General features: G+C 39.2%; 1 protein-coding gene across 8 annotated transcripts in view; it reads left to right on the top strand.

The window, feature by feature from the left end:
• LOC143392526 (solute carrier family 28 member 3) overlaps positions 1 to 25,096 on the top strand; it is a 109,883-nt gene that overhangs the window by 18,386 nt on the left and 66,401 nt on the right. For 6 of the 8 annotated variants that reach the window (XM_076846112.2, XM_076846120.2, XM_076846111.2 and 3 more), the window contains one exon: positions 15,278 to 15,400. In XM_076846112.2, coding sequence (XP_076702227.2) covers positions 15,278 to 15,400 — 123 coding nt within the window. Of the gene's footprint in view, positions 1 to 1,239; positions 1,338 to 15,277; positions 15,401 to 25,096 lie in introns of those variants that run through there. The other 2 variants (XM_076846116.2, XM_076846123.2) reach the window with 2 other exon arrangements.

Raw genomic sequence — 25,096 nt, 5'->3', positions numbered from 1 at the left:
AGACAGAGATGAAATTAAATGGGAGGAATCCCCTATGTGAGATTTTTTGCTTTGTTTTGTTCTTTTGCAGTAGTAGGTATTGCACCCAGGGGTGCTCTACCACTGAACTACATCCCTAGACCATTTTACTTTTTATTTTGAGACAGGGCCTTACTAAATTGCTGAGGCTGGCCTTGAACTTGAGATCCTGAGTCACTGGGATTACAGGCAGGCACCACCATATGAGTTTTAGAGTTCTCCTATAACTGCTTTATTTACCTTCACCTTAGAAAGATTTGGATGATCAAATTTTGGCATATGGACTTTCCTTTTGATCCCTTCATTCTAGCTTGGGTTTTCTAAACAGAGTAAGTCCACTGCCTTTTGCAAACCACATAAGGGCCTTAGAGCCTCACTACAATGTAAATGGAAGCAGCATAATGGGGCATGAAGCTCAGGATGTGGACCTAGGTGGGTGCTCCTGGTAATTGGGCAGATCTTCAAAGCCTGGCCTGTGTCACCCAGGGAAGTCAGGACAGCAGGAGATTGTGCACCTGGTAGATTGCATGTGGACTATAAAGGGGGAGTCAAGAGCTGTGGGAGCACTGTTGCACACAGAGAAACAGCCTGTGCAAAGTACTATGGGAAGTCTAACCTGATGTAGAGACCACGAGGTATTCTTTGTGACTGAACAAATCATGTTGTGGGATGGGTTTGGTCTTTTTTTTTTTTCCTGTGAGCAATAGTGAGCCACTGAAGATTACTGAGCAGGGGAAGGGCATGATCTAATGTCCATGTGTGAAATACCCCTTACATAGTCATGGGAAGATAAACTGGAAGAGTAAGGTCTAGAGGCAAGAAGTTGAGAAAGGAACTATGGCAATGGTTCAGGTGACAAGAGGTAATAGAACTGAGAAGCCAGTGGAGAGATCTTCAGGAAGCCAGGAAAGGGGAGGTACAAACTGGAGACTAGTTGGGTGTAAGAAGTGAGAGTAAAGTAACAAGTGAGAGTCTCCCCAAGGTTCTGGCTTAGGTAGCAGGGTGAATGGCCCTGCAATGTGCATCAGAAATAAAACAGGAATGGAACCTGCTTGTGGGGTCTGATTCCAGGTTTAGACTATCCAAGTGGAAGCATCCAATGGGCAAATATGGGTGTAAGCATCTGCATCTGCAGACTTGTCTCCTAGCATCTCTCCACTGGTTCTTCTGAGGTAACAGGTTCTTAAAAATGATCTTGAAAACTTAACATCTTGTCTCCAGAAAAAACCTGGGCAGAGAATTCCCTTTTTCTGAAAAGCCCCATGTGACAAAACGCTGGTAAAGGAAGAGGACAGCCTGGGGGCATTCATAGTCCCAGGGTGAGTAGAGGATGGGGAGCCACACAGGCCATTTAAAAGGTGTGGGCAAAAAACAAATGTGGCATATATACACAATGGAATTTTACTCAGCATTAAAAAAGAACAAAACCATGGCATTTGCAGGTAAATAGATGGCATTGGAGAAGATAATGCTAAGTGATGTCAGCCAATCCCCCAAAACACAAATGTGGAATGTTTTCTCTAATATAAGGAGGCTGACTCATAGTGGGGTTGGGATCATGGAGCATGGGAGGAAGAGATGAATTCTAGATAGGGCAGAGGGGTGGGAAGGAAAGGGAAGGGGGCAGGGGATTAGCAAGGATGGTGGAATGTGATGGACATCATTATACAAACTACATGCATGAAGACTTGAAATGGGTGTCAACATACTTTATATACAAACAGAGATATGAAAAATTATGGTATATATGTTTATTAAAAAATGTTATACAGAAAAAGTACTTGTATAAAGACATGAATTGGTATGAACATACTTTATATACAGAGATATGAAAAATTGTGCTCTATATGTGTAATAAGAATTGTAATGCATTCTACTGCTGACATGTATTTAGAAAAAATAAAATCAATAAAAGATAAAAAATAAAAGGTGTGGGCAGAGCAGCACGTAGTGGCACACACCTGTAATCCTAGTGACTTGAGAGGCTAAGGCAGGAGGATTGCAAATTTGAGTCCTGCCTCGAGAATTTAATGAGACCCTGTCTCAAAAGAAAAAACTGAAAGGGCTAGAAATGTAATTCAGTGGTGGAGCACCCCTGTGTCTAATCACCAGTACCTAAAAAAAAAAAAAGGAGTGGACAGAGAGGAGGAAAGGAAAGGCTGGGTCAGTGTGGGGTCAAGGGACAGCTGAGGCTCAGGATCAAAATAAGGACTGTAAGGCATTTGTGGATTTCCATCAAAAAATCCCTGTCATCTGGGGACTCATCTGGGAGTCATATAAGGTCATCAGAGTACAAGAAGTGACTTTGAGTGAGCCAGTGGACTGAGGAAGGGCAGTCCCTTTTGTTAGCAATTCTTTGATTAACCCGTGGTCATTATTTACAGCTCTCTGCATATTGTAACTGCGACACTGGTTCTAAATAATCACTATCCAGTATTTATTTACACAAAGTGCCTTTAGAATCAAGTCAGGCTTGGAATTATAACAATTTAGAGAAGGGGTTGAGAAAGTTCAAGAGATGAGTGGAAAAGAAAAACCAAACAGAGAAAATTACAGAGAGAATCATGACTTCACCAATGTGGATTTGAGACATTTTTTCTTGGACTAGAATCTGAGTTATTTGTTTTGCTCTGCAAATAAAATCAGAAATTCATAAACTTGGTGGGAGAAAATATCATTTCACTGAGAGATCAAGTACAAATAAATATCCTCCTTGGCAAAGATAACAAAAATGCCTTTGTTTTATAACTAAAAGAGAAAGAAACTTACTTTAAGATAAACAGTGTAAACTTTATCTTAAATGCATGTATTTATTTTTTTTAATTGGTTGTTCAAAACATTACAAAGCTCATGACATATCATCTTTCATACATTTGATTCAAGTGGTATTTATGACTCATGTTTGCTAGGATTACAGGTGTGCACCACTGCACCCAGCTCAATTTAACAATTTTTCAATACAATTAGCCAAAGCTAATCCCAGCACAAATAGATAACAAATGTTATAATTTAAGAGGTGGATAAGAGAGGCAGAAAGGAAACAATTAAATTAAAAATGTCCCCATCAGGGCTGGGGATGTGGCTTAAGCGGTAGCGCGCTTGCCTGGCATGTGGGGCTCTGGGTTCAATCCTCAGCACCACATAAAATAAAAATAAACATGTGTGTCTGCCGAGAACTAAAAAATAAATACTGAAAAAAATTCTCTCTCTCTCTCTCTCTCTCTCTCTCTCTCTCTCTCTCTCTCTCTCTCTCATCTCTTAAAAAAAAAATGCCCCCATCATATGAAAGAGTGGGAAAATGGCCCAGTGTCTGGCTTCTTGGAATTCATACTTCCATTATGTGAATTACTAATTCTTCCTGGAACCACCCCCTTTTCCTCTGGAGTGTCCTTGAGTGAACTCAAGCACTTGCCCTTGAGGGCCATGTTAGCTCTCCTGCCATCCTCATGCAGCCCTCCACACACCAGGACAGTTTCATTTTACTTTATTTTCTGCAGTGGTGGGGGTCAAACCCAGAACCCTGTGCATCATAGGCAAGTGCTCTACCATAGGCCATTTTGAAGGAGTCCAGGACATTATCAGAACTTTTTTGCTCAAGGCTGAAAGATTTGTATACAGTTTATAAAAATCCTATGACCTGTTTTGTGATGAATTTATAATTATTTATAACTATATCCCTAGTTACAAAAAAAAAAGGCAGTAAGAGCTAACCTCAATAGTTCTTACTGTGTTCCCTGTGTTAGTCTAAATTCTTTGCATATGAACTCATTTAGTTCTTACAACATCTGTTTAAAAAAAGCGGGGGTGGGGGGGTGAGTCATGGGCCACAGTCACCCAGCTAGTGTCAGGGCCGGGCATTTAATGTAGGCAATGTGCCCTCAACTGCTACCACCTCATTCTAATCTATATAAAGATAGTACAGACTCAGAACGGTTCAATGTACAATTTCTCTTTTTTCTTTTTTTCAGTCCTAGAGACTGAACCCAGCAGCACTCTACCACTGAGCAACATCCCCAGCCCCCCCCACTTTTTTTTGGTGCTGGGGATTGAACCTAGGGTCTTGGGCATGCTAGGAAAGCACTCTACCAACTGAGCTATATCCCCAGCCTCCCTTTTTGTTTTTTGAGACAGGATCTGGCTAAATTGCCAAAGCTGGCCTTGAACTTGCCATCCCCGCTGCCTCGTCCTCCTGAGTTGCTAGGGTTACAGATGTACACCATAGCATCCCGCTCAATTTAACAATTTTTCAATTTTACCATCATATGAAAATATGCATTCTTTGGATTTCTATCTCTTCCAAAACTAGCAATTTGCAGTCAGCTCCTTTCTGGAGATGCTGAACAGCAGCAGCATATCCCAGTTCCCAGTAACTCAATCACCAGAGCCGACAGCCACAGCTCTAGTGGCTCTAGTGCACTGTGTTGCTAGTCTGAGGATTTCAGTAGGCTAGAAGTACTGCATGCATCTTCACTGACAATGCTTTCAATTCCAGATTGGTTTATCAGGATGTATACTGGAAATCTAGCCTCTTGAGATAGGATTTGGGATGCAACACACAGTTCAGTGCCAGTAATGATAGGGATCTGCTAAAGAGCAGGTTTTAATGTTCAGGTAGGACTTTACAGGGTATTCAAGAAGGGCATGAGATGGAAAAGATGCTTCCACCGGTGTTTAGACAGGGAACTTTCCTGACTCCCAAAGTTTCCAGGTCTACACAGTCCCCCATCTCAGGCCATGACAACCCCACCCAGGAGTCCAGGGCAAAATTCTTGGCATGATCATTGGTTCTTTCTTTCTCATTCAATCTTCTGCCCATCAGATCAGAGACCTTTGCATTGTGCACTTATGGCTTCCAGGAACCTGGAATAGTGCTTGGCTCAGTAAATATTTGAGATGCAAAGGCAGGTAAAGAAACATCAAGAAAAGCCCCTGTCTGCAAAGCAGATAGTACCTAAGGGCATTCTACCACTCAGCTGCATCCCCAGCTCTTAAAAAGAAAACATGCACCACAACAGCCTGCTTGACTCCAAAGGTTCTAGCAATGTGACCCAGGATGCATGTTTAACTTTTTGCATTGATTGAACCCAGCACCTCAAGCATGCTAGGCAAGAGCTCTACCACTGAGCTACACCGCCCCCACACACACACCCACCCCACCCCTGGCTAGGGTGTTTAACTTATAAGCCTCTTGGACATTTTGGGGATTGCCCAGGGTGAGTACTCTATCACTATTCACTGGATGGACTCCCAGTGAGTGTGATGAGGTACTGGGGAAGTCCCTGGCTAAATGTATTCTCCATTTCCCTGCCCATTCCCCCGGCTCTGGAATACTTGAGATCCTTGGTCTTGGTTGGCAGCCATGCCATGCCTGGGAGGAGTCTACAGAGAGGCAGGGTTGGGAATTGGGATTCCTACACACTTCCTGTAAATAAAGCAAAGGGAGAATTTAGGGAACTTCCAGTTTGCTATGTAGGTGACATGTGCTGCACGTACTTACACCAGGCCTTTCACCCATGCTATCAACAGCTGTGACATTTCCCTGACTCAAAACACTCCTGGATGGAGACAGTGGATATACCCATTTCACAGACTGCAAACCTAAACCCCATGTGCTACTTCTTGTTATCAGGTTATGGAATCAAGTTAAGAGTCAGTTCATACTCAGTCAACAACTAGAAATCAATATCCAAGAGCTGAGGTTGTAGCTCAGTGGTAAATCGTGAGGCACTGAGTTTGATCCTCAGCACCATATAAAAATAAATAAAGATACTATGTGTTCATCTACAACTAATATATATATATATATATATATATATATATATATATATATATATATACATAAAAATATTTTTTAAAAAATATCCAAGCTGGTAACTTTATAAGGATTTTTGAAAAATTGAATTGATATTTGGGCTATAGTGTGGCTCAGTGGCAGAGCCCTTGCCTAGCATGCCTAAGGCCCTGGGTTCAACCCCCAGCACTGCAAACAAAATAAACAAAAATGAGATTCATCAAACATCTACTATGCACCAGGGCTATTATAGATGCTTAGAATACATCAAGGATCAAAACAATGACCCTACCTTCATGAAGGTTATGGCCTAGCAGGGGAGACAGGTAATCAATGTAGTGAATAGGTACAAATGGGTACAAATCTGTTATCTTATAAGGGGATTCATGTTATGGAATCTTTATTAAGGAAGAATTACAATAATTGAAAAAATAAAAAATGTAAAGGATTCAGTAGACAAATTCTTATCAAATCTGGGAAGAAGTAAAATCAAAGAAGGTCTCAGTTTCATTGTGGCAAATTTTAGAAAAACAGAGTCTGTGTGTTGCCCCTAGAAAGGGAGAAGCATCAGCTTTTCTCTTGCATATTTGGTGTCCCAGGGGCTAGGACAAAGTCACACTGAATAACATCTTCCTGCCACGTGTGTGTCAGCTTTCTTCCCTGGATGCCACACACGAGGCCCTCTCTACACACCCACCTGTCTTACAGGCTTATGATGAGGAAGCTGAAGGTCAGAGTCCTGAAGTGTCTTACTCAGGTCCTGCTGAAGGTGAATGATGAGAGAACCTGGAACCTGGGTCCTGATGCTATGATGCTTCTCAAATTATCCCCTGCTGGAAACCTAGAATCCCATGACCTGGGCTGGAGTGGGGGGCGAGAGATGTTTGCTTATCATGACTCTAAAATGCATTCTTCAGGAAATAATCAAGCATTTATAATAATAATAGCTAATTTTAGGGTTGTTGTACCTACCGGGTCTCATTCCAATAATGTCACTAGGAAGATTCTCAGTAGATCCCATAAATCTGTAAGAGGCTCTGAGAGGTTACTTAAATGGCTCAAGATCCCAACCTAAAAGTAAGGAATCTAGATTAGACCCAAAGCCAGGCATGGTAGCACACACACCTATAATCCCAGCAACTTGAGAGGCTGATGCAGGAGATTTCAAATTTAAGGCTAGCCTAGACAGCTTGGTGAGACCCTGGTCTCAAAATGAAAAATGAACAAGGATGTAACTCAGTGATAAAGCACCCCTGGGTTCCATCCCCAATACCACCAAATATTAAATAAATAAACAGAAGATCACAATTAGGCAGTCTGACTTCTGAGGTCTTTGTTTAAAAATAATAATAATACATACATACATATACAAAAACAAAATGATAAAATAAGTATATTTCATATTATTCCACACCAAAATCTCAGAGTATCTGATGGATCCACTTGAAGCAAATTGTTCATTTGGACTGGGATTGACCTGACATCTTCGTCAGGGTATTCCACAGTACCTCCTATGCCAGAATGACAACTGCACCCTGTGACTTTGCTTTCATATAATGTCCAGGATCCCACTAACTACCTAACTAATTTTTTTTTCAGTACTAGGGATTTAACCCAGGAGTGATCTACTACAACTACAAACCCAACCCTTTTTAATTTTTTTTTTTAATTTTTAGACAGGGTCTCATTAATTTGCCTCGGCTGACCTCAAACTTGTAGTCCTCCTGCCTCAGCCTCCTGAGTAGCTCAGGTTACAGGAATGCACTATAATGTCTGGCTACTATCCAGTGATTTAATATCAATTGAAAATGGTTGCTCAAATGGGGTCTCAAAATCATGCTTTTCAAATTCTATCAATTCCCTTGTCTTTGTTCCTGACATTATTATACAAGATATAGCTTCTTATCAAGTGGGGTATTTGCTTACCCTGAAATAGACAATATATATGCTTATCTTTCCTCTTTTCAACTTTTCTCTATATTTCATTAATATTAATATTATTTTATTATTATTCATTTAAAGAATCATTAGCCAGGAACAGTGGTACATGCCTGTAATCCCAACAATTTAGGAGGCTGAGGGAAGATGATCATAAATTCAAGATAAACCTCAGCAACTTACTAAGATTCTGTCTCAAAATAAAAGAGAAAGGACTAGGGGTGTAGTTCAGTGAAGAAAAATGACTAGAGGTGTAGTTCAGTGCTGGAGTGCCCCTGGGTTCAATCCCAGTACCAAATTTTATATATAAATGTATAAAAATTATATGTATACATACACATACCATTAGGGACTCACGAATTAAATTTGATGTGTTTTGATTGATTATTAAGACTATTCTTTCTCATATAACTCCTATATCCTTTAGACACACCCTCCAAAAATATCCAACTTTCTTGTGTTTCTGGAAAAAATAAATCCTAGGTGCAACCTGTCAGATGCTTTGGGGGTGGGGGCATATTTAGGTGAGATACAGTTGTTCAGAGCTCTTACCTACCTACTCTCTGTGCTTCCTTGACACCTAGACCTGTGTCCACTGCAGAATCCATGATGCACAGGTGTGCTGATGAGACAGGTGCATTGTAGGCCTAGGATATCCCTGCTAAGAGACCCAAGCAAAGATAAGGCCAATCCAAGGGCCAGTCCCTGTTCCAGTGAAAGTGCCTTGAGGTGGAACAGAGTCCAGAGGGCCTGGAAGATTTGCCTGCAAGGAAGAGAAAGTACAATGAGGAGGTGAGAGCCAAACATGGCACCACGCTCCTCAGTAGTGCCAGTGCCTCAGTATGTGGAGTCCTAAGAGGAAGCTGGGAAATTTCTTTTTTCTTAGTAGTCACAATTTGTATTGAGTAGTCACAATTTGTATTGAGTAAATGAATAGACGTCAACTAGAATAACTTCTTTTGAACTATGCTAATGAATGCCAGCAACGCAAATAAGTAACAGAACTAACATTAACAGAAAAGCTCAAAAGCTGAGGCTGTTTTGCTTTGGTTTTATAGTTTCTTTTATTTGATGGTCATTGTTGCATTGTGTATAGAGGACATAGTCCTTTTCTGCTCATGAATTGTTTCTGGAGTAGGAAATGGATTAGAATTAAACATGTCCTTGTTTTCTGATGTTCCCAAATCATTCTTCAACTTCCTATTATTCTTTTTTCCCCCTCCATTTTTCTCATGCGCCCCCCCCACACACACACACACATTGTGGATCAGCATCCACTTATCAGAGAAGATATTTAGCCTTTGTTTTGGGGGGATTGACTTACTTCCCTTAGAATGATATTGTAGGCATTTACCTACAAATGCCATACTTTTATTCTCTTTAATGCTGAATAATATTCCATTGTGGATAGATAGATAGATACATAGATAGATAGATATAGATATAGATATATCACAGTTTCTTTATCCATTCATCTAGAAAGGCATCTAGGTTAGTTTCACAGTTTAGCTATTGTGAATTGAGCTACTATAAACATTGATGTGGCTGCATTACTGTAGTATGCTGATTTTAAGTCCTTTGGTATAGACCAAGGAGTGGGATAGCTGGGTCAAGTTTTCCAAGAAATCTCCATACTGCTTTCCATATTGGTTGCATCAGTTTGCAGTCCCACCAGCAATGTATCAGTGTTCCTTTTTCCCCACATCCTCTCCAAAACTTAATGTTTTTTTTTTTTTAATTCTTGATACCTGCCTTTCTGATTGGAGAGAGATGAAATCTTAAGAGTAGTTTTGATTTGCATTTCTCTAATTACTAGAGACATTGAACATTTTTTCATATATTTGTTGATCCATTGTACATCTTCTGAAAAGTGTCTGTTTAGCTCCTTAACCCATTTATTGATTGGGTTATTTGTTGTTTTTTTTTTAAGAGAGAGAGAGAGAGGCAGAGAGAGAGGGAGAGAGAAACTTTAACATTTATTTTTCAGTTATTGGCGGACACAACATCTTTCTTTGTATGTGGTGCTGAGGATCAAACCCGGGCCGCACGCATGCCAGGTGAGCATGCTACCGCTTGAGCCACATCCCCAGCCCTTATTTGTTTTTTTTGATGTTAAATTTTTTTTTAGTTTTTTATATATCCTGGAGATTAGTGCCCTATCTGACACGCATGTAGCAAAAAATCTGCTCCCATTCTGTATGCTCTCTATTCACCTCATTGATTATTTATTTTGCTGAGAAGCAGCTTTTTAGTTTGAATCCGTCCCATTTATTGATTCTTGATTTTACTTCTTGCACTTTGGGAGTCTTGTTAAGGAAATCAGGGCCTAATCTGACATGATGAAGATTTGAGCCTACTTTTATGTCCTCTATTAGGTGCAGCATCTCTAGTCTAATTCCTAAGTCCTAGATCCACTTTGTGTTCAATTTCCAAATATTCTACCACTTGATTTAAGAGCCAAGACACTACTAAGGTTTTTGCAAATACATGAAATAATTAGATAGAGATGACCAAGACTAAAAATGTGTTAGGTCAAAATGCAAAATGTGATTTAAGCCATTTTTTTAAATTTATTGTAAAATTTAAAGATAATTTATATTTGGGGTACAACCCTGAGTTCTTTAAATTGAATATTCAGCAATTTTATAATTCTGGTCAGAGAGCTTGAGTCACATACATAATAAAAATGCTTTTAATTTTGTTATAGTTTTGAACTTATGGAAAACTTTCAAGAAAAATACAAAGTTGTCATAACAGATTCACCACTGATGTAGTGCCTCATGTATTCTATCTCATGCTCATATACATTTACATGGTGTGTTTTTATTTTTGTTTTCATTTTCTAAATCATTTGGGAATAAATCAAAGATGTCACATCCCTTTATTCCTAAATATTCCAGTGCATGTTTCCTAAGCTCTTACGTAACCAGTTCTTAGTACACTTTGACGCTAAAGCCTAAACTGTTCAAACCTTGGCCTGAATTTACAGAGCTTTACACACAATTGACCCACCTTATCACACCAGAGGACTTCAGGGGAGAGAACAGAGACGGAGATGAGCACAGTCCTTTTAGTCTGGCTTGCAGTATACCCATTCATTCCCAGTAAAATCAAGAGGAAAGGCAATACTAAGGACTTTTCAAGAGTCAACCTCAACTAAGCAATGGCAAATTTGTTGAGGATTTCAAAGTGCACAGATGAATTAATCAGGTTCTCTGACCATGCCATTGTTTTTCCATTTAGTTAACCTTTTTATATTTATCTCACTTGTGCTTTTCTTTCCCCATAAATGGAGTGAGCACTTTGGGTACTAATTCAGTTTTGATTCCTCCAGACTTTCTTTCTTTCCAGAACGTCACTCTTTATGGAAATTGGTTTCAGAGATATGGACTCAAATTATGACTTTGTCACTTATTAGTTGGGTCCCTTGGAAAAGTCACTCTGTCTCCTGGAAATGGAGATACCGATACTTCAGGTGAATGGTTGCTGTGAGGATAAAATGGAAACAATGTAAGAACCTAACAGGTACATACATGCTGTATTGCTCGACAGCGGTTAGTTCTGTTCCCTTCTTGATTGGTTTACCCCTGCTGCCAAGCTCATCCTTCCCAGAATTTTAACTAAAGTGACACAGACAGCCACATAAGCCTTTGCTAACAGGTGGGCATTATCCAGATGGCAGGGGCCATGGCCATACTGGCTGCTGGGAGTGCTCTGGCTGACCTTTCGTGGTATCTAGTGTTCAGAGGGAGTGTTGAAAAGTAAAACCTAACTGCAAAAAGACAATTCTTTTTAAAAAACAAATCCTTGGGGCTGGGGATGTGGCTCAAGCGGTAGCACGCTCACCTGGCATGCGTGCGGCCCGGGTTTGATCCTCAGCACCACATACAAACAAAGATGTTGTGTCTGCCGAAAACTAAAAAATAAATATTAAAAAAAATTCTCTCTCACTCTCTCTTTAAAAAAAAAACAAAAATAAAAAATCCAAGTACTTGCAATTTGAAATATACTTTTGATGTAAACCCAGAAGCCCACACATACTAGGCACATACTTTACCACTAAGCCGCATCCCAGGCCCAAATATACATCTTCATTGTTTTTCTTTTCTTTTGGATCATCTGAATAACTGGTGATGGTTAACTGGACTTAACCAGCTTGTAAACCCCCTAGAATTACATTTTTATGCATTTATATATAAATATGTATATTTAGTATAAATTATTTTATACATTGACTTTTTTAATATTAATAATATTCATTAAATCAATATTAGTTGGCTTATTTATTTATTAAACTACTTCAAGATGAATAGACATAATACATAAAATGTTCTTCAAAGAAGAGGACAGCCAGAGGAAATGAAAATTATACTGTAATTTATAATACATATATTACATATACATATACTGTAACATATAATACATCATGCTCAGCATCAGCCAAGCATTATAAATAATTTTTTTGAATTCATTTTATTCCTTTTGGAAATGTTGTCACTAAAAGAGTGACCTTACTATAAAACCATATATGCATGCATAAGGCAAAGAAAACAATCCCTCACCCTACATTTTTTAAACTTTCATGCTTTTTTTAATATTTAATGTTTAGGTATAGTTGGACACGATGCCTTTATTTTATTTACTTATTTTTGTGTGGTTCTGAAGATCGAACCCAGGACCTTGCACGAGCTAGGCGAGTGCTCTACTGCTGAGCTACAACCCCAGCCCCTTAACTTTATACTTTTAATAAACATGGAGTGGTTTGAATTTGGGTTCTCTTTAATGAGCTGGTGCATATATGGTCCATGGGTTCTTAGTCTTCTTAAGCCAACTCTTGGAGGTTGGAATAGGATATAAAAATGACTAGACCAAAAAGTCCAGTGATTGGTTTGTCCCACAATGGTTTCAATATTTAAATAAAATTTGAGGGGTACTGTGATTCAAACAGATCAGAGGGGTCAAGGGACAACTTTAGAGTCCCTGGCGCAAGGTATTCCTTACTGAGCAAAGACTGTATATGACCGGGGAAGGATTTTAAACGTCTCATAAAACTGAGAGAGCCTTTACACCTCATTTTTGATGCCATTTTCTATTTCCAAACTAGGCATCAAGAGTCATTAATTCTGGTATTGCAAGAAAACTTTTCATTAGCTCTGAGAGCTCTTTAAGTACAAGCCTCGGAGCCATGCCATATTAACTGAAATTCCTCTGGATGTGACCATTGTTTTGGCATTTCGGGATCATGGTTATACGAACAATTTATTCTATTTAGGTTTCAGTTTTTGCTTGTTGCTGGTGTCGTCAGAGAACACAGGCGGATGTTTCAGTATCTTGTACTCAGTGCCCTCACTTGCACAATGATATGCTCTCAAGTGTTTTTGCACTCTTTTCAGACTTTTTGTCCATAGCCAAAGGGCAAAAAAACACATTAGGTTATTGCATTTAAAAAGATTTCTGCAAAAATGGAAGGCATTAAAGGTTTTATTAACACACACAAAGAATGGAAGGCATTTAAGTCAAGTTTCTGCAATTATAATCATAAAGTGGTAAAATGAAGATTTTTCTTTCTTTCTAGAAAGTAAGGATCAGTCATGACCTTAAGCTAGATTGGGTCTCAGTTTCATGGAGGTTATAACAGGTTGCAGCAAATGGTTTCTTCCAACAATTTTGCAATAGAAGCTTTCCACATATATGCTTTGTTTATCCATACCTCTCTCAATCACTTCCAAATGGGCTTTTTGCCTTTGGTAACTCACTGACTACTAATTACAGCATTTTGTAATTATGGGGAAGAAATAATGAAAATTCCCAAGTCTTATTCATCAGTAAGAAGCATTAAAGGGCTAAAGCATAAAGTTTGAATGGTATTGCATTATGTGTCAGGCACTATTCCAACAGTTTTTTTTTAAACTTAGGTTTTAAAAATCCTTTAAAAAGAGAGCATTATCAGCTTCATTTTATAGATGAAGAATCTGGGGCACAGAGAACACATTTGCTTGCCCAAATTCACATGTCTAGTGACTCAGATCAGAACACATTTTCTGTAAAGGGCCAAGTAGTGAATATTTTAGTCTTTGAGCCACACAATCTCTGCCACTCTGGCCTTGTGGAATAATAGCAGCAATAAAAAGTACAGAAATGGATGAGCATACCTGTGTTTCAACCAAAGTTTATTTCTGGACAATGAAATTTAAATTTTATATAATTTTCACATGCCAAAAAATATTCTCCCTTTTGATTATTTTTCAACCATTCACAAATATAAAACCTATTCCTAGTTCTCAAGCCATATAAACAGCCAAAAGTTTAAGTTTTCCCTTAAGCTGTAGTTTGACATAATTAAGAGGAAGAGCCAGGATTTGAACCCAGAAGCAAGCCCTTAACTTTATATATAGTCTTTATCATGATACTAAAATAAGTTAGGCCCTTTATAAAACATATAGCTGAATAGGAAGGAGAAAATAACAACAACCAATAAAAACCACAACTCAAAAGTAACCACCAGCAATAGTTGGTATTTTCTCTCATTCTTTAGTCCACTGTTTTGCAGTATTAAATTTTTTTAAAAGCAGAATGATAAAATTGTAGTTGGTCACAATACCTTTATTTTATTTATTTTGTGTGATGCTGAGGATCTAACCCAGTGCCTTGCATGTGCTAGGCAAGCCTTTGCCGTTGAGCCACAACCCCAACCTCTACTTTTTTATTTATTATAAGCATTTTCATGCTTCCACAGAAGCCACACAATTATAATAGTTTGATACATAGTAGTTCAATTTAAAAAGGCTAAAGGGAAATCCTTATTTTGAAAGAATTTTACAGCTCATGTTTTCATAAAGTACTTTTTATTGGCTAAAGGGAAATCCTTATTTTGAAAGAATTTTACAGCTCATGTTTTCATAAAGTACTTTTTATTAAGTGACCACTTGGTCACCTTATATTTATCTGCCATTTCTGTTGAGTTGGAGGATTTTTTAAAACTACTCAGCCTGAAGCAGGGATGTAGTGAAATGGCTTTCTAATTACCATTGTTCCTCTATTACCTTGATGATTCTAAAACAAAAGGCTAATTTTCCCACCTCCCTTTGGCCAAGTGGGACACAGAGATAGTTGTATACACAGCACCAAACTTGTGCCTGGCTCACAGTAGTTGATAACTTGATAGGAACCAATTCTTACTTTCCCTGCTCTACCAACAACACTCCTTCCCTCAACACTATTCACAAGAAGAGAGCTATTTCACTAAGGTCTACAGAGAAAGTATCACGCCTGTGCACCACAAAAGTCTTCTCTCCAGAAGTGAACATGGAAAGCCTAGGATGGAAATCATTAGAAGGATAAAAGAGGTGGGCGGGCCTGAACCAGAAGCCTCCACTCCGCCCTTCTGGCCCCTCTGGCCCCACCCAATCTGGTTTCAGCCCAAGTCATTCCGGAGATTATTATAGAAGTTTCCAAACTGAAGCAATGTCCAGATTTCCGCCACAGCAGCTGGCATTTTGACATCAGCAGAGACTGTTTTCTTTTACCCAGGTACCGAGGACCTTCAGATCAGACATCAGAGAATTCAGAGCCCAGACAGCTGGTGAAAAGAACATGGAACTGACAAGTACAGCGGCCCCCAAAACCGAGGGCTTCAGCAACACTGGCTTCCGGGTGAGCAGAACTTTCTTCTTCTGTTTGAAACCAAATAAATGGAAAAAAAAAAAAAATGCTCTTTCCTTACCCGCTTGGCAAGTTTTTTAAACTAAAGCAGTGGGATTACTGGGCCACTGTCAAGAATTTTAATGTCACATTTTAGCCCACTATTTTCTTCTTGGTTTCTTTTGTGTTGACAAACCTGAAAAGTCTCTTTTAACGACTTAGGGTTGATCCAGACTTGCTCTGTCGCTAGGAAACAAAACTGCCTTCTCCTCCCTTTTTTCCCCTCTGGCTCACAACATGGTTGCAGAATTTACCTGCAGGCATCCTTCCAAAGATTGGGGGAAATTCCATCTTGAATAGAACAAGCATCTCAGGACTCCTTCCTTCTAAACTAGGTCCCACAGCCCCTGATAGTGGCCCTGGTGCCTGCCCCAGAACAGATGAGCAAGTCAGTCTCCTGTCATCAATCTAAATGCTGCTCATCCCAGGGTTGGGTGCCACAGTCTCAGAAGGAGGCATATTAAAAACAACAGGCAGGATTGGGGTGTAGCTCAGTGGTGGGGTGTAGCTTGCTTAGCATGCTCAAAGACCTGGATTCCATTCTCAGTGCTGCCTTAATGAATTAATTTAAAAATGAATTATCCCTTAAAAAAAAAAAAAAAACAGGCTATTCCAATTTGGTGTAGGATGGGGATTTTCAGAGTTGTTCCTAGGTGTGCTTCTTTTCCTGACCTGACACTTAGCATGAGAGCTTTGGAAAAGACACAAAATCTGCAATGAGCATGTGTGAGCAGCCCCTTGGGCCTCATGATCACTAGAAGGACAAAACAGAACTTTTGGGAATTAATAAGAAAAGAAGAAGGGGAAAAAGGACTTTGACATGAACCCTGATTCTACCTATAAGTTACTATCTCTCTGAGTCCCAGTTTGTCTATTCAATAGTCACAGGGCTATCCATCTGATACTAAATGGGAGGAAAAACTTCTACCCTTTCAGGTACAATTCCTAAGTCCTGTGAATTAAACAAATGAAAACTGAGTTAACAGGAGAAAAGTATTACAAATTTTAGTAACTTTTTAAATTTCACATGGGAGCCTCACAAAAAAGTGAAAAACCGAAAGAAGCAGTTAAACTTGAGAGTTTATGTATCATTTTAACAAAGGGTGTCACATTAGGAAAAGTGACTAGACAAAGGAAAGAGGTTTGGGGCTGTTCAGGCCAATAAATTTTGGGAAAGCAACTTGTAAATAAATGGCAGGGGGGACGACTAATGGAAGATAAAGCTGATTCTGGGAAGGTTTGTTTTCCCATACTTACCACCTAGTGAAAAGTGTTGTTCCCCTCTTCCTTTTATGGGACAAAGGGACAAGGGAAATAATATGCCTTGCTTTTAGGAAGATGAGGGAGGGCAGAGTGCTCACTCATATCTGCTCCTTCTCAGTCACCTTAGTTCAAAATATTCTTCTGTGAGAATGGCATGTTTTAAAAGTGGCATACCCTGGTCCCCTGTGTGAATATTAAATGATGAAAGGGGGCACCAAGTATGAAACCTGTTATAAGTTAAGAGAGTGAAATGAGGGGATGCATGGGGGCAAAGCAGGTCTAATAGTGAGAAAAAAGCTGGTGCACATCTCTGCAACTGGCTGCTCACAGTAAGCAGGACACACCAGGGGCCCTGTTTCCTATCCCTCATGTTCCTCCATCAAAGCAGAGCCTCTCCAGGCTTCAGGGTTCTGAGCAGCACAGTACCACACCAACACCTTCATCACCAACAAGCAGTGACTGGCTCATTGCTTCCAAAGCTTGCTTTTCAACAAGAATTTCTGGATCTTGTATTTACCAGTGCTAAGAAGGGACACCAGTTCAAGGAGGCAGGAGACACTGTTTTTGCCCTTGAGAAGGAGAGCAGGGAGCCTGATGTGGTGGTGCACACTTGGAATCCCAGCTGCTCAGGAGGCGGCGGCCGAGGATTGAAAGTTCAAAGCCAATCTCAACAACTTAGCAAGGCCCTAAGCAACTTAGTGAGACCTTGTCTCTAAATAGATAATAGCAAGGGCTGGGGATGGGACTTAGTGGTTAAGCACCCCTGGGTTCAATCCTGGTACCAATAATAATAATAACTAAAAGAAGTAATAATAATAATTAAAAGAAGAGGAGGAAAAGGAAGAGAAGAGGAGGAACAGGAAGAAGAGCAGGCTAGAGGCTTGCACCAAATCACTTTGCCTCTATCCCATCCCATCTTTCCATTCTCTTGAATCATAATAAGTCTTAATTTGTAAATAAATATATAGTTGGCGCTGGGCGGTCTGTGGAGTCCATGACAGCATACAGAGGGAGAGAGAACTGCAGTTAGGACTGAACAAATGGGCAGGCATTTTCCAGGCAAGCAGGAGGGGGGTGGGTCCACAGAACACTGCAGGCAAAGAGAACTGTCCCAGAGCCTAAAAGAGAAGAGCATGTGTCTGGGGTGGGGAACAGGAGGCAGGGGGACAGCACAGGCTGGTGCCAGATCATGTGGCCTCCATGTGTGCTGAGGCATGAGAGAGGGAACCACTCAAAACCAAGAGGACCCAATTATTTTCTAAGTGAGCCTAGTGGCCCTCTTGAAGGTGAATGAAAATGGAGAGAGATTCCTGTGCAGTTGAGAGATCAGTTAGGAAGTCAGTATAATCATCCAGATGAGGCCTGAGGCAGTGGACACATGCAGGGATGCGGGTAAGAGGCTGTTCCTCAGGGGCCATCTAGGATCAGGGTCTGAGCACTGCTCTGGCTCTCAACCCTCCATCTTCTCCTGTAGGGTAAGATAGTAATGGTACCTCAGGATTGTTGAGGGAATTAACTGAGGTAATACACATAAAAAGTGTTTGTAATACAAATATACACATTTGTGAAAAACAGTGCCCAGCACATAGTACAGCTCTTGGTGTTGGGATTGATTAATGAGTGAGGAGTCAGTATGAGATTCAACCTGGAAGTGCTTGCCTTTTTTAGACAGGAGATCTTTCTTTTCTTCTTTTCTTTTTTTAATTTTGTTTGTTTGGTCGGTTTGGTTTTAGGGTTTGTTTTGTTGTTGTTTTGTTTCTGTTTTTTTTTTTTCCTCTTTTCCCTCTCTCTCTCTCTCATTAGAATAAGGAACAGAATGAGTTTCATCTGAGGCTGTTGGTTGAAATTTGAGAGGTTCCAGGCATTTTGACAAGAGAGTAGATCAAGTAGGGAGTTTGTGGTGCACATCCACCTGGAACCTAAATCACACAGATTTGGAGGCTGTTAGCACGGAGATGGGCAAGGGTGTGGGTAAGACCACCACAGAGGGAAACCTGGGACACACCAGAGTTTAAAGAGTGGGAGTGCAGAGAAGGAAGCGGAGAGAGCCACAGGTAGGGACAGAGAAGCAGAACCAGGAGAGAGAGGTGTCTGGAGAAGTCAAGGAAGACAGAACTAGAGGGTTCACAGGAAAGACCCCTGGGGTGGTGGGGGGGGCATGGAAGAGGCCACAAACTCATTGCATTTGCCAAATAAGAGATTACTGGTGGGGCTGGGGATGTGGCTCAAGTGCTAACGCATGCGCCGGGCCGCTGGGTTCGATCCTCTGCACCACATAAAAATAAAATAAAGATGTTATGTCCACCGAAAACTGAAAAATAAATATCAAAAAAAATTCTCTCTCTCTCTCTCAAAAAAAAAAAAAAAAAAAAAAAGAGATTACTGGTGACCTGGGGCTGGGGGTAAAGAGGGGAAATTTGTGTTATGTGTGGGTATTAGACTAGGGAAAAAATGAAGGCAGAATGTATGCTCCTCTGGCAGGGGTAAGACGAAAAGCCCAGGGGGTGGTAATTTAAATTGTTATTATTGTAAAAAATAACATACATAAAACCAAGTATACAACTTTTTTTTTTGATACTACAGATTAAACCCAGGGGTGCTTAAATACTGAGCTAAGTCTCTAGCCATTTGTTGTTGTTGTTGTTGTTGTTGTTTTGGGTTTTTGTTGTTGTTGTTGTTGTTGTTGTTTTTTTTTTTTTTTGAGACAGGGTCTTATTAAGTTGCTTAGGGCCTTACTAAATTGCTGATGCTTTGGGATCCTCCTGCCTCTGCCTCCCAAGCCCATGAGATTACAGGCATGCACTAATGCACCCAGTTGTCAGATATAGGACTTCTTAAAAAGTGACCTGTGACTCAGATCAGAGAACAGGGAATTGATATCCCTCAGTAGCCCCTTCCCTACACATGCTCACTAGTACCTCCCTCCCCAACTCCTCTCAGGACTAACCATTGTCCCAACTTGCTGTCCTAGTCCTCAACTTCTAACTATGAGTTCCAAAGCAGCACTTGCTTTTTTGAACTTTATATAACCAGAAACTTACAAAATATATTCTTTGCTTATCTTTGAACGTACGTGGAATTAAGCAGGATGAATTCTTTTGTATCTGGCTTCTTTTGCTTGGTTTTCAGCCATGGTGTTACAAGTGACTGCAATTATCCAGTTTTAAGAATATATAGTCCTCTGTCTAGTAAATATTCCACAATTGATAATTTTACCCTGTGGACATGGTTGTTATTGCAGTTGAAGTTTTTTGGAACTTCTACAGAAAACACAGCTGTGAATGCTCTTGGACATGCTTTCTGGAGCTCTGTGACAATTTAATCAGGATTGTGCTCAGGAGTAGAACGGTTAGGTCATCAGAGTACATATACACTTTCAACTCTTACTAATAATGCCAAACTGTTTCCTAAATGACTGCACCAATTTACACGTCCATCAGCAGAGCATGAGTTCCTGTTTATCCTCCACATCTTCACCAAAATTCAAATGGATTTTTAAATTTCAGCCATTTTGGTGGGTGTGTGGCCATACAGTCATGCATCAGTCAACAGCGTCCTTCATACATCATTAGGCAATTATGTTGGTGTGCAAACATCCCAGAGTGGACATAGTGAAACTCCATGGTGTAGGCCAATTACTTGTCCTGGCCTCTTGATTCAATTGAGATGTAATAAACTCAAGGTGAACAACGTTGCTGCCAGTGTAACAGCACACTGTACAGTACACATTTCAATCTTTCTATTTTTTTCTTTGTAATCACAAAGACCATGCTCTTAAAATAACAGCAACAACAACAAAAAAGCATAGTATAGTTGATATATAAACCAGTAGCAGTCTTTGTCATCATCGTCATTATTATCATGCACATTGTTGTGTGCACTGTGCTTCTCCACACTGACAGTGCAATCCATTTGTTTACACCAGCATTATTACAAACACAGAAGTGATTCCTCACACTGTGAAATCATGATAGCTACAACATCACAGGTTAATAAGCATTTTTCAGCTCTACTTCTGTCCTTTGGGACCACCATCACATATGTGGTCTGCCATTGACCAAAACATCATTATGCAGCACAGGACTGTACGTCATTGAGGTTTAAGTTAACTTTTCCCATGTTATTGATCATCTCATGCCAACTTTATAAAATACCTGTTCAAGTCTCCTGCCCATTTTCTCTACTGGATTTTTCCTTTTTCTTTGTGATTTGAAAAAGTTACTTAAGTGTTCTGGCTACAAGCCCTTTGGCAGTTATGATTTGCAAATGTCTTCTATCACCCTAAAGATTTCTTCCAGTCTTTAATGATTTATTTTGATGAACAAAAGTTAGTCATATCATGGTACCATTTGTCAGTTTCTTCTCTTTTCCTTTTCTTGCTTAAGGAAGTGGCTGAGTAGGGTGTGGCACGTGTCTGTAAAGCCAGTGACTAAGAGGTTGAGGCAGGAGGACTGCAAATTGGAGGCCAACTTGGGCAACATAACAAAACCCTGTCTCAAAATTAAAAAAAATAAATAAAATAAAAAGAACTGGGGAGATAGCTCAGTGGTAGAGCTTCCCTAGATTCAATATTTAGTATCACAAAATAATAACAATAATAATAATGATTTTTAAAAATTGTAAAGCTTCTTATTTTCACATTGAGGTCTCTAGTCCCCTTGAAATTGAGGTTAATATGTATTGTACGGTGGGAGTCAAGTTTTTTTGGTTTTCTGCATGGATATTGAATTTATTTATTTATTTGTTTACTTATTTATTTATACCAGGGACTGAACCCAGGGACAATTAATCGGCCCTTTTTAGTTTTTACTTTGGGACAGGGTCTCATCAAGTTGCTTGGGCCTCACTAAATGGCTGAGGCTAGTCTCAAACTTGTGATCCTCCTTCCTCAGCCTCCCAGGCACTGGGATTATAGGCATAAGCCACCATACCCAGGTGGATGTCCAATTATTTCAGCATAACTTTCTCAAAAATTTTCTTCTCCCAACTCCATAGATAGTTCTCAAGTGTTCATATTTGGGGAAGGCTTCTATTTGGAATAAGGTAACTAAAAGTTGTTTCCAAGCTAAAAGAAGGAAAGGAAGATCCGGAGAAGAGGAGAGGAGATTGACAGGAAAGGAGGTCACCTACATCTCAGAATCTTTAAAGATGAAAATTCAGGCAAGTTTTTGAAAGAGCACTTTTATTAAAGGATTCCCTTAGGGTCCCATCTCTAATGTCCTCCCCAAGAAAAAACATCACCTTGCTACAGATGGCCTTCAGAGGCACAGAGACTGCTCGCTCTGGAAGTCAGTAGGGTGGAACCCACTTAAAAAAGTCTTGCGGGGGCTGGGGATGTGGCTCAAGCGGTAGCATGCTCACCTGGCATGTGTGCGGCCCGGGTTTGAGCCTCAGCACCACATACAAACAAAGATGTTGTGTCTGCCGAGAACTGAAAAATAAATATTAAAAAAAAAATTAAAAAAAAAAAAGAATAAAAAAGAAAGTCTTGGGGCAGGACTAGACTGGGCCTCCACTGCACAGAGGAATGGCTGAGTTACTCAGTGATTTTCCTGGTGAGCCAGTCCTGCTGACAACTCAGAGGAAGGGTTTGTTAAATGAAGATTGAAATTCTCAGCTCCTCTGGAACATTGGCATAAACTTCTCAAGCAGATACAATGAGTATAGAAGTTCTGAGGTTCTGGACACCGTCTTACATGCCTGTAATCTCAGCAATTTAGGAGGCTGATGCAGGAGGATTGTAAGTTTCAAGCTAGCCTTGACAATTTAGCAGAGCCATATCTCAAATTAAAAATTAAAAATGTTTTAAAGGCATGGTGGTATGGCTCAGTGGTGGAGCACTACTGAATTCAATTCCCTGAATTGGGAAAAAAAAAATTATTTATTTATTTATTTATTTCTGAGTTTGAAAATAATTATTCAAAGTAAAGGGAAAGGGCATTGTTTCTCCTTAAGACACTATTTTGGGAGGTCACCATGGGTCACACTCAGGTTGAGTAGTTTTACACATCTCTCAGGATGAGCTGGGCTAGAGCTACCTAGATGCCTTTCACAACTGAAATAAAGTACAGAAAACATAAAACAATAATTTACTTTTGTGATGGAAGTTTTAAAAATACATCTTCTTTCCTCAAATGTGCTGCATCCCCACTTATTTCTAGGGGAAAAGCGCCTACGTGAAGATAACCAAAGTCACTTTCATGACAGCCCAGAGGAAAAGTATTTAGAGATCTAGTATTTTCCTCATTCAAACATTCCTGAAGTGATTTCCTTTAAAAGAGGAGACGCTTACTCATCATCCATTGAGACGTAGAAAACAGGAAATCATTAATAATGTGAACAGACTAAGGTACTTGCTGTGGGCTGAAGGCACAAACATCTAAGAGATACATAGCATAAGCTACATATACAATTTTATTTTTTGGTACCAATCCATTAGAACTGTAAGATGAAACAAATAAGGCTGATTTTAACTATATTTTATTTACATTTTTCATTTGTTTCATACCAAGTCTTTGAAATCCAGTGTGATTTTTTATATCCACATGTCAACATTAACGCTAAATTTTTATCAGAAATACTTGATCTGTATTTAGATTTCATAAAATGTGTAATTACAAAAGTAGATTCATAACCAAGTTGTTCCAAACATACTTAAATGTTTTCTAATCAATTAATCTAGTGTTTATTTTTCAATTTAAACTTAAGTTAGTCAGAATTAAATTCAGGACATCTGTCACACTAGTCACATTTCAAGTATTTAGCAACCACTTGTGGCTGGTAACTATTGCACTTCTGACTCAAAGAAGGTACATGTTTCTTGGTTTTTCAACTTAAGAAAATAAAAATCTGATTATCTTTGACCTTTAAGGATCTGACCATCAAGTTCATGCCATAAAACTAAAAGAAAGTAACAACATTAGGGATTTTTCTCTGTGAGATTAGTAGTAAGGACTAGGAATGTGGCTCAGAGGTAATATTTGCCTACAACTGATGAGGCCCTGCACTCAATCCCTAGCACTCCCCTCCACCAAAAAAATAGTCAGTAGCAATATTTCCTTTTTTCATTCCTAATTTTAATTATTTTCATCTCTTCTCCCTCCCTTGGGGCAGAGGTTTTTCTTTGTTGGGAAATTTATGATTACTGATTCAATATCCAGATTTTTTATAGGTCTGTTGAGATTTTTATTTCTTCTTGAGTCAGTTCAGGTAATGTGTATGTTTTTGTGAAGTTGTCTATTTCATCCAGGTTATCTAATTTGTTGTCATATAACTATTCATGACATTCTCTCCATCCCCCCACTCTTTTTTTTTTTTGTCAGTATTGGGGACTAAATCCAGGGCTGCTATACCACTGAGTTATATCCTTCCAGCCTTTTTATTTTTTATTTCAAGACAGAGTCTCACTAAATAGCTGAGTCTGCCACAGACTTTGGATCCTCCCTCCTCAGCCTCCTGAGTTTCTGGAATTATAGACAAGTGCCACTGCACCCTGCTTTCATAATATTTTCTTAATATCCTTTTTATTTCTGTAAGGTTGGTAATAATGGCCCCACTTATATTTCTGATTTTAGTTTCTTTGGTCTTCTTCCTTTTTTCCTAGTCTAATAAATATTTGTCAATTTTGTTGTTTTGAAAGAATCAACTTTTATTTATCTCCACTCTAAACCTTATTATTTCCTTCCTTTAGTAGCTTTAGGTTTAGTTGGGCTGGAGCTACCTTGATGCCTTTTCACAAATGAAATAAAGTACAGAAAACTTAAATACCTTTTCTGTATTCTAATAGTGGAAGTTTAGGTTGTTGATTTGAGATGTTTCTTCTTTGCTAACATAAGCAATTACAACTTTGAATTTCCCTCTAAGCACTACTTTAGCTTAAAAAAAATGGTATGGAATGTTTTCACTATTATCAAATTGTTTCCTAATTTCCCTTAGGATTTCTCCCTTAATCCACCGATTACTGAGGAGTGAGTTTAATGTCCACATACATTATAAATTTCTCCCAACTGTCCATTATTCATTTCTAAATTTGATCCAATGTGATTAGAGAAGATACTTTATATGATTTCAATATTTTTAAATTCATTGAGATTTGTTTTGATCTAATGCATGATCTAGACTGGAGGATATTCCCAACTGCACTTGAGAAGAATGTGTATGTACAATTGTTGGTGGAATATTCTGTATATGTCTCTCAAATTGATAGCATTGTTCAATTCCTCTATTTCCTTATTGATTATCTCTTTACTTTTCTATCTATTGTTGAGTGTAGGGTCTTGCAATACCCAACTATCATTGAATTTCCTATTTCTCCCTTGAATTCTGTCAATTTTTTTCATATGTCTAAGAGCTCTTTTATCAACTATGTATAAGTTTATAATTTTA

This window comes from Callospermophilus lateralis, chromosome 2, assembly GCF_048772815.1.
Source record: "Callospermophilus lateralis isolate mCalLat2 chromosome 2, mCalLat2.hap1, whole genome shotgun sequence".
Classification (NCBI taxonomy): Eukaryota; Metazoa; Chordata; class Mammalia; order Rodentia; family Sciuridae; genus Callospermophilus; species Callospermophilus lateralis.
The sequence above is the reverse complement of the archived record's forward strand: the minus strand, read 5'-3'. Positions and strand labels throughout refer to the sequence as shown.